This window comes from Hemibagrus wyckioides, linkage group LG24 (assembly GCF_019097595.1).
Source record: "Hemibagrus wyckioides isolate EC202008001 linkage group LG24, SWU_Hwy_1.0, whole genome shotgun sequence".
Classification (NCBI taxonomy): Eukaryota; Metazoa; Chordata; class Actinopteri; order Siluriformes; family Bagridae; genus Hemibagrus; species Hemibagrus wyckioides.
Window position 1 is genome coordinate 14,949,586 of NC_080733.1, and position 10,370 is coordinate 14,959,955.

General features: G+C 41.3%; 1 protein-coding gene across 1 annotated transcript; it reads right to left on the minus strand.

Annotated features, from left to right (window-relative positions):
• Positions 1–47: 47 nt before the first annotated feature.
• ppan (peter pan homolog) lies at positions 48–10,350 on the minus strand. The gene is made up of 12 exons (XM_058377637.1): positions 10,176–10,350; positions 9,052–9,222; positions 8,850–8,951; positions 7,923–7,973; positions 7,548–7,718; positions 7,318–7,394; positions 6,984–7,091; positions 2,815–2,938; positions 2,647–2,725; positions 2,438–2,567; positions 1,548–1,714; positions 48–668 (listed from the first exon to the last, which is right to left on the minus strand). Exons 1-12 carry the CDS (start codon positions 10,188–10,190, stop codon positions 244–246), a joined length of 1,620 nt encoding a protein of 539 aa, XP_058233620.1. The 5' UTR covers positions 10,191–10,350; the 3' UTR covers positions 48–243.
• Positions 10,351–10,370: the final 20 nt, after the last annotated feature.

Below are 10,370 nucleotides of genomic sequence, written 5' to 3' on the forward strand. Positions count from 1 at the left end.
CATCATAATTTAATATGGTGATTTAAATATCGTAGGAATCACAGCAATATTATGAAAGACTCCATTATTTATTTGCTGTAAATGCAATAAACATTTATGAACATTTTTACAAAGCACAAATATATATTTTTCAACAAACTGCAGTCTTTTCATGGCTGCTTTGGGCTGGTTAGCAGTTCAGACTGGCATCATCAACACCACCAGGTTGTCCTGCTAGTGTAGAGCCTGGCTCATGTTTTCTCTTCACCTTTTCTCTTTCTTCTTCTTGAAGTCTTTCTTTCCTTGTCCTCCTCTCGGACCTGCTTTAAACGCAGAGCCCGATTTTGCTCTTTGTCCTTTCCCCATTGAACCCTTTGCGCCACTTTTCTTCTCCCCAAACCTTTCCCTCTGGTTTCCTCCAAACCTCTTTCCTCCTTTGCTCTTCCCAAACCGGCTGTTGGCCCCTGACATTTTTCCCGATTTAAATCCTTTGCCTCCTCCGGAGATTTTTCCCGTGTTCTTCCCGCCAAACTTCCTACCAGCAAAGTTTTTACTACCGAAAGAAGCCTTGCCTGTAGGTTTGAATCGGTTTGTTTTTTCTTCCCCAGAAGCTTTGGACAGTTTCCTCTTCTTAAAGGGCATCAGTGACTTGCCTGGGGCACGTTTCCTCTTTGCAGTGGGGAACATGTCTGAAAGAATATGAAAAGCACAGAGCATGAGTGTCCAATCGTTACCACGAAGGTCAGGCCTGCGTGTGGGTTCTGATCTAAATCTTGCTGGACACACACACTATGAATCACCTGATCTTGGCTTTTAATTGAATATCAGGTGTGACTTCAGCTTAGGTGGAATGAAACCCTGCACCTTCACTGGGCCTTTCTGGAGAAGATCAACTAGCTGAGTATAGAGTGAGTGACTATGTCTAATCCACTCACACCCACACCCGCCCACTCGCTCTCTCTCACACCCGCCCACTCGCTCTCTCTCACACCCGCCCACTCGCTCTCTCTCACACCCGCCCACTCGCTCTCTCTCTCTCACACTCCCTCTCCCACCCACTCTCTCTCTCAAAAAAAAAATTGGACCAAAATACTAATTCCAAAAATGTGTAAAAACATGTAAAGAATCAAACAGCATACTTGATGTTTATGCCTTGTAGTTGTGAGTAATATAAGAAAAAGTATTAAAGCACATATTTACACATATTTACAAGATAACATCAAGTATACAGACTTGCTAAGAAACAGCCAGTGATATTACATTTAAAATTAAAAATCATCCTTCTGAAAAATAATGAATATATATAATCTGTACATCTATTCAGCTTCATCTGATCAGAGTCTGTAGATACTGACTGCTCTCCTTAACTCTTTGTATGCTCCAATTTGAAATAAAATAATTATACACATATAAAAAGTGAGTGTATGTTTGCGCATGGGGAAAAAGAAACATGTGAATCGATGCAACGATTAGCTGTTATAGCTAGACAAAAGACCAAAAAAAAAAAAATAAGTGTGTGCAGTGTGTGGTTAAAAGGCTAACCAGCGCGCATGTACGAGTGATGCTACCTTCATCGGGTTCCTCTCCCACAGCCTGTCTGTAATACTCTGCCTCGTCTTCTGACTCCTCAGCCTCAGGCTGATCCTCCTGCATCCCAGGATCCTCCACTTCACTGTCATCAGACGCAGCCCCTTCCTGCTGCCGTTTCCTCTTTATTCCCTCCAGACTCCTTTTTCTGCGCACGCGCACACACACACTTATCAGAGGTGGCATCAAAACCACAATACCCAAACAGGAACTAATTATAATTTGGGTCAAATATTTAATATTTATCTACAAATTGGTAATGAATGGAAATGCCACATTGGTTATTGCACATCCTCTCTCATTCTCCCTTCTTTTAAACAAAAGAGCTCAAAAGTATGGCTGCATTTAGATAACTATAAGACCCAGGTAATACAAGCAATGTAACAAAAACTGTTGAAAAATAATATCTATAAATACATCTTAATACACTTGAATGAAGTCATAATAATAATAATAATAGAAGCTAAAAAAGTTAACCAATTAATATCTTGCTATACCCAAAAATCTGGCAACGCAAAAGATTCATAAAAAATTGATAATGCCCCAAGAACCAGCAGAATGGATGAAGTGTGGATTATAAACAGAGTTACAGTCTGGACATGTGCATGGGGGAAATTTTCAGCACAATGCTGTCAGTATTACAGAATAAACAGCTAATTTCTTTTTCCTCACCCAGTACTGAGTGACATGACATTTGTGTGTGTTATATGTGACGTCCCTCTAGTGGACACTTTCATGTTAAGTTTATGACACCAGCACGTGTGCAGAAATCAGGCCCTAGACAATCATGAAATGTGTCAACGTCTGAAAACAACCTGTGTGGTAAACTCTCATACAGCTTTAATGCTCGGTACGTCTTATGGAGATTTACTTGTTCTCGTCTCGTTTCTCCTTCTTCAGGGCTATGTTTTGCTCCTGCTTCCTCCTGCGTTCTGCTTTCTCCTTCAGACGGGCCTCCTTCCTCTTCAGGATCTCCCGAATCTCCGCCTCGCTCTTCGTCACTACAGAGGACAAAAGGATCTTCAGTATTTAAGCAGCACAGAGAGCATGTACTCCAGCCTGCTCAAAGAGGAAACTCACCGACAGAATGATAAAGCACGTTGCCTTCCCCCATGCCTTCTACAATCTTCACCAGCTTCAGGGTCATTCTGGGGCCAATCTAGAACGATAAAACAATGAATAAAATAACATTCATGTCGGACAAATCGTACAATTCCAACAAGTCTAATCGACCCTCCTCTTCCTCACCTCGGTAAGCCGGACGGCGCTCTGCTGCGCCCTCATGTTCCCGCGGCCCGAGTACACCTGGGGCAACTCGGTGATGTTGTGCTCGCCATCCTGCTCTGCTTCGCTCTCTGAAAGGTTCACACCCCTGACAAAGTAAAAATCGACAAACAAAATCCTCTTAAAGTACATTTAAAAACAAAACCATGTTTTCTGTTGGGTTTTCTGTGAGCAATGCATCAGAGCGTTTACTTTGAAGGATCACTGAGCAGTCAGTGAAATTTAAAGCTTCATCATTCGCATTACAGGGAACAAAACAAATAGACTATAAATCTTTAGTTATAGTTTTTATTCATGGAGAAATGAGGAATTAATCTAAGGACACAAAACAAACAACTTTTGTTGTGTTGTGCTTTTCCTCTGGCTTAAAAGGAGCAGATTGTAATATTTACACTACTGTGAAATGAATTATAAAGGAACAGGCTGAGAGCCCGTGCACACCGCACACCTCTGCCTAGCATCCTGCTTGCCAACGTCCAGTCACTGGAGAACAAGCTCGATGACCTCAGGGCCAGGGTAAAGTTCCAGAGAGACATTCGGGACTGCAATCTCCTCTGCTTCACCGAGACATGGTTGAACCCAGCGGTACCGGACCACGCCATCCAGCCGACCGAGTTCTTCTCGGTTCACCGCATAGACAGAACATTGGAATCGGGGAAGTCAAGGGGAGGGACTTGCGTCGGGTGACATGACCTCTTTCAAGGCTGCGTCATACAATGTGTGGAAAACGGTGAAGGAGGTGAAGCAGCGCTATGGGAGAAAACTAGAGTCACAGCTCAGAGTGACTCTAGGAGCCTGTGGCAGGGATTAAGGACAATTACGGACTATAAAGCACCAACATCCGATATGATGAATGCGGAAGTGACTCTGGCAGACGAGCTCTACACCTTCTACAGTCGCTTCGAGGCTGCAGCTAACGATGCTAAAGCTAATGCTACAGCTAATGCTAATGGCTGTAGACAGGAAGAGAATGCCAACACCAATGCGTTCATTATCTCTGAGCATGACGTGAGGAGAGCCTTCAGGAGAGTGAACACCAGGAAAGCAGCAGGACCAGACGGAATCTCAGGTCGAATCCTCAGAGCCTGCGTTGACCAGCTAGCACCAGTGTTCACAGACATATTCAACCTCTCCTTAACCCAGTCGGCAATCCCCACGTGCTTCAAAGAGTCCATCATTGTTCCTGTCCTGAAGAAACCCCATCCTGCTTCCCTCAACGACTATCGCCCTGTAGTCTTGACCTCAGTACTGATGAAGTGCTTTGAACGGCTGGTCAGAGACTTTATCACTTCACTTCCAGACACACTGGATCCATTACAGTTCGCCTACCGTCCGAACCGCTCAACTGACGATGCCATTTCCCACCTCCTTCACACATCACTCACTCACCTGGACACTAGAAAGGGGAATTATGTTAGAATGCTGTTCGTTGACTACAGTTCAGCGTTTAACACTATAATCCCCTCCACACTCACCACCAAGCTGGAGCATCTGGGACTCAGCCCATCTCTTTGTCAGTGGGTCTCCAATTTCCTAACTGGCAGACCAGACATGTCTCAGCCTCACTTACCCTCAGCACTGGAGCCCCTCAGGGTTGTGTTCTGAGCCCCCTGCTGTACTCTTTGTACATGTATGACTGCATGGCCACTACCAACTCCACCAACATTATCAAGTTTGCTGACGACACCGTTGTGGTCGGATTGATCTCCGACAACAATGAGACGGCCTACCTGGAGGAGATTAAGACTCTGGAGGACTGGTGCCGGCAGAACAATCTCCACCTTAACGTCAGCAAGACTAAGGAGCTGATAGTGGACTTCAGCAGAAAGCAGGAGAGGAACTACCAGACCCCTGTGATCAACAGCAGCCCAGTGGAGAGAGTGGACAGCTTCAGATACCTCGGTGTTCACATCACACAGGATCTGTCATGGTCCTGTCACATCAACACCGTGGTGAAGAAGGCCCGACAGCGTCTCTTCCACCTCAGACGCTAGAGAGACTTTAGACTGCCTGCTAAGGTGCTAAGGAACTTTTATTCCTGCACCATAGAGAGCATCCTGACGGGAAACATCACCACCTGGTTCGGGAACAGCACCATGCAGGACAGACGAGCTCTTCAGAGGGTGGTGCGATCAGCTGAGCGCATCATCCGTACCGAGCTCCCTGACCTGCACTCAATCTACAACAAGCGGTGCTGGACCAAGGCTAGGAAGATTGTGAAGGACCTCAGCCATCCCAACAATGGACTTTTCTCTCTGCTGAGGTCTGGGAAACGCTTCTGTTCCCTGAAGGCCAACACAGAGACTGAGGAGAAGCTTCTTCCCGCAGGCTATACGGTCTCTCAACCAGAACCTCACATAGGACTCATCTGATTAGACCTACTACGTTCCTACACTCGTGTTGGAACTCCAACCAACCACACCGGATATTGCACATTACAGGACTGTGCCACAAAATAAACACACAATGTACATCTGCACTTTAAAGATGGACAATACCACTGCTCTCATCACCTCATTCCACTTCGTAACCACCCAGTACTGCTGCTGTCTGCATCTTGGTCACTATTGCACACTACACACTTTACTGTATATAATTTTTGCAATAATTTTGTACTGCTGCTGTCTGCACCTTGGACACTATTGCACTACACTCTATTCACTTTACACTTTATATAACTGTATATAAATTTATAATTTAACATAACTGCATCACAGCTGTTGTATTTTACACTTCCTGTATGTACATTTTACACATATACATATTCTTACTTTATATACATATTATATATACATACCCTACTTTATTTATATTTATTATATTTTATTCTGTTTTTTATTCTATTATATTTTTGCAACTGTGAACTTGTTTTTATATTTTTATATTTCGTATTTTAGTATAATTTGTATTCTTATTTTTTATATTACATATTTTTGTATTTTTTTTTATATTTTTCTATCTTGTCTTTGTTCTGTCCTTATTCCTTTTCCTAGGGTCATAACAGTCGTGTAAGCATTTCACTGCATAACATACTGTGTACCATTATGTATGTGACAAATAAAATTTGAATGTGAATTTGAGATACATCATTAGAAGAACTAGCACTGCCAGATAAATGGGTGACTTCTGAAAAATACATGGTATTCTTTAATGTAGTTTATTTTAGAAAACATGGTGATGTTAATGAGATGTTGGAACAGATGAATGAATGAATCCAGGAATTAGAAAGGTGTTTATTTTTTACTTATCATGCAAAGCACTGAGTTTTTCCCCCCAAAGCTCTTTATTTCTCTACTGGTAATATAATTGTAGTGTATTTGTTCATGCTGGAATTTTGGGAAAAAAAGTCCCAAAATACCACAATCAGAACCTCACATAGGACTCAACTGATTAGACCTACTATGCTCCTACACAGGTGTTGGAACTCCAACCAACCACACCGGACATTTGCACATTACAGGACTGTAGCACACAAACACACAAATGTACATCTGCACATTTCAAGACTGTGCACACAATACAAACACAAACATACATGTTGCACAGTCTGCTCCCGTTTACATACAAAGAGGACTTATGCACATCTGCACATTAAAAGATGGACAATACCATTGCTCTTATCACCTCATCACCTTATTCCACTTCGTGACCACCCCGTACTGCTGCTGTCTGCATCTTGGACACTATTGCACACTACACACTTTATATAATTTTGCACAGTTGTATTTTACACTTCCTATACATACATACACACACACACACACATACACATATGTATGTATATGTATATATATACACACACACACATATATATATATATTTATATACATTCTATTTTATATACATACTCTATATACATACCATACCTTGCTTTATTTATATTTATTCCATTTTATTCTATTTCATTTTTTTCGTATAATTCGTATTCTTATATTTTATATTTTATCCTTGTTCCTTTTCCAAGGGTCAAAACAGTTGTGTAAGCATTTCACTGCATATCATACTGTGTACGATTATGTATGTGACAAATAAAATTTGAATTTTAGTAATTATATTTGAAGCCCCCTTCTGGCTGAGAAGAGAACTGCAATTCCTAGAAAATATCATTCTCCTGAAATCCTCCTTTCACTTACTTCAGGAGCAGCTCACTGATATCCTCCAGCTTGTTCATGTTGGGAAACTTCTCCTGCAAGAGCTTCTTAACGCCTTTACTCATGCCCACAGGGACCACCTTCAGACTGCTGCAGGTCACCGAGGAGAGGGGGGAAAACACACACACACACACACACACACACACACACACACACAGGGGTTAGTGAAAAGTGTGTTTGAGAATCACAAATCCAGGGAAAACTGAGGTGTGTGCATCAGTGCGTTTACTTTGACAACAATCACTGAAAGGTCATGTGTAAAGCTTTCATCATGTGCATCGTCTACACACTGTGACCGCACAGACACGTTACTTACTAATGCCGAAACTCGATTTCTTGTGACGCAGAATCGTAATTCACCAACACACACCTCTTTATGGTGTTCAGGTTGACCTTAAAGGAAGGGAAAAAGAAACAATGAAAGCATTTAATCATAAATGAGTAAAGAACTGCACTGTGATGGCTGAGAAATCACAGGAAAGCTCAGGAGACTATACATTCATCATCTGGGTTTGTCTTTAATCCTGCTCAACTCCTAAATTCTACCTTGTGCACGTTGATGGAAGGAAACATGTTCTGAAACATGGTAGCCATCAGCTTGATGTGCATGCCCTCCATCCCAAAATTGTTCAGCACCAGCAGTGGATGGTGAGTAAACTGCTGATCGTGCATCCTGTGCCTCTTTAGAGACGAAATCACGTCCTTTATGAGAGTGTACTGAAATGAGAAAGCATACAAATATACGCATTATCTAACGAGCGTCAAGAAATCCGGTGCACTGTGAAGCCTGTAATCGTCAGACACATCAGTGCGTTTACTTCCAAACGATCACTTTACAGTCAACATGCTAAAATTTCATCATCTGCATCTGAACACCCTTTTCATTTACAAAGACCCCGAATACTAACAGAGCCACTGTACCTTAATAACCTGGAAATGGACGGTGGGGCCTTTAGGAAGTCGGGCCAGTCTCTGTGGGAGGAAGAGTTACTCATTAGTCATTTTTATACCAAGTTTTTACAAAAAGTGCATTTAATGCATCAGAAATTAGGTTCATTAAACTCAATATGTTTTCAGGCACTGTTTATATCATCATGTGCATTCATCTGATCGACATTTATTCATGTCAAAAAAAATAGCGTCTGACCAGAGCTTTAAAAATACCATTTTTACATAATTAATCTATAATCTATAATCTATAATTCACATCTGGAAACATCTACACATCTTTGGATCTTAAATATCTAGTATCTATCTAGCTAGTTCAGCAGCTCAGGTTTGTTACAGGTTGACACAAACGTGTCGTTTTGCGCCACAGTCAGACCTGTGAGTTTACCACAATAAAAAAACATTTACATCAGCTTGCAAGGTCTCCTGGTGGTCCAGCGGCAGGACCCCATGCTCTCATTGCCACGGCCCAGACTGAAACTCAGGCAGGGTGCTAACCAAGCTACTAAAGAGTTAAATCTCGGTACTGGTCACAAGCCCAGATTAAATGGGAGGGTTGTGTCAGGACGGGTGTAAAATTGTGCCAAATCGAAACATGCGGACTAAATGATCCGCTGTGGCAAACTCGAACAGGTAGCAGCCAAAAGAACAATATTTAGCTCAGCTTGCAAGCTCTGTGGATAAACCTCATTTTCTTCAATACATCTTGTGCTTTTAGCCTCAAAAATCATATTTTGTGAGATCACAAAAACCTTGTCCTCAGATACATTTGATCAGTATCATTTGAAAAGACCATACACAGGATTACTCAATTAAAATACTCAGCTCAGAGAGCATTTTATAATATCTAATGACACCAAATATCATTAATAATATTTTTATGACTGTGTTGCTGCTTACCAAGTTAACACTGTTCTCGGTTTTGGTGAAGACGAGGAAGTGTGTGACTCCCAGTGGTCCTGCTGCGGTCACAAAATCTTTTAAGACGTTTTTCTTTCGAACCTGGAGAGAAACGCAGCAGAGAAAAAGAAAAACAATGAACAAAATGAGCATTCTACCATCGTATTTAACGCTGAATAAGTGCATGACTTTGACTAAACACCTTTAAGGACTGTGCCGTGTACGGCTCCATGACACGCCGCATGTCCATCATCAGCTGATCCACGTTCTTCCCGATCTGTCCACGGTGAAAGACGAAAGAGTGCGGCACGCTTCCATACGTCTCCTCGGCCACGTGATTCGCGGCTACACGTGACTTCTTCTGGTTTTTAGTCTGCAGGATTTAAAATAAACAAATACGAATCCAACTGATCAGACACACATGCTGAATACAAAGACTGAACAGAACTGAGAAAACAAAGGCAGATTGCTCTAATGACAATAACCCTGTCTACTTGAGTAACTTTGAATTATTGCAGCAATGTATTAATGCAATCTGAATCATTAATCCACAGAACTGCTTTTTATTTGATCGTCCTGACTGTCACGTGCATCTGCATTTTCAATCACTGTCCAAAATAAACTACTGACTTGAAGATTTTATATCGATTAGAAATCTCAGTGAAGACAAAAACACTGATATGGATTTCAGGCTCATTTTGATGGAAAGGAGGTCTTTAAAAGTGCGTGTGTATAAAATAAACACGAAAGGTCCTGTTTCTCTGGAAACTTTGTCCATCATGATCAGTCTCTTACTACAGAATCAATCTGTCTCTGAACACACTCCAGATATATCCTGGACTCTTAAAACAAAGGAAAAAAGGATGTGATCTGAGCAAAACACACAAGTGTCTCGAGATTTCTATCTACATCTCTGGAAATGTACATTTACAACATTACTACAACCATCACTGTACACTGTGGGATCATAGAAAATGGACAATTATAATTATTTTACCTTTTCTTAAACATTTACAGGATTATTATCGTTATATACCTTCTATATCTATACCAAACTTTTATTTTTAACCTCCTTTGGTTTTTAAATTGCCTTTTAAAGTCAATCTAACAGATTGGCTGGCCTAAGCAGCACCAATTAACTAGAAACCAGTTTTGTAATGTTTTTATAAAAGAAATATCGAGGTAATAAATAATGAGATGTTTAACTGAGTCTCTCTACTCGTTAACTTTTAAACTTTATAGACCGAAGTATAGCCTATTAGCATTTAGCTTAGCTACACTATGCTCCTCCGATAAGAATGTAATGTTGTTTAAAGTTGCACTTACCTTGCTTTTCCCCATCTTAAACTGATCAATTAAACAAAAACAATTAAATGAAATACTAATCACACCACAGCGTGGATTTCTATTCTATTATAAACAGCATTTTCGAAGCCCAGCTCTCATGATAACTGCACCGGAGCACGCATCTGGAACCACGCTGCACGCTAGTACGTGATTCCCTACCCGTTTTCCGACAAG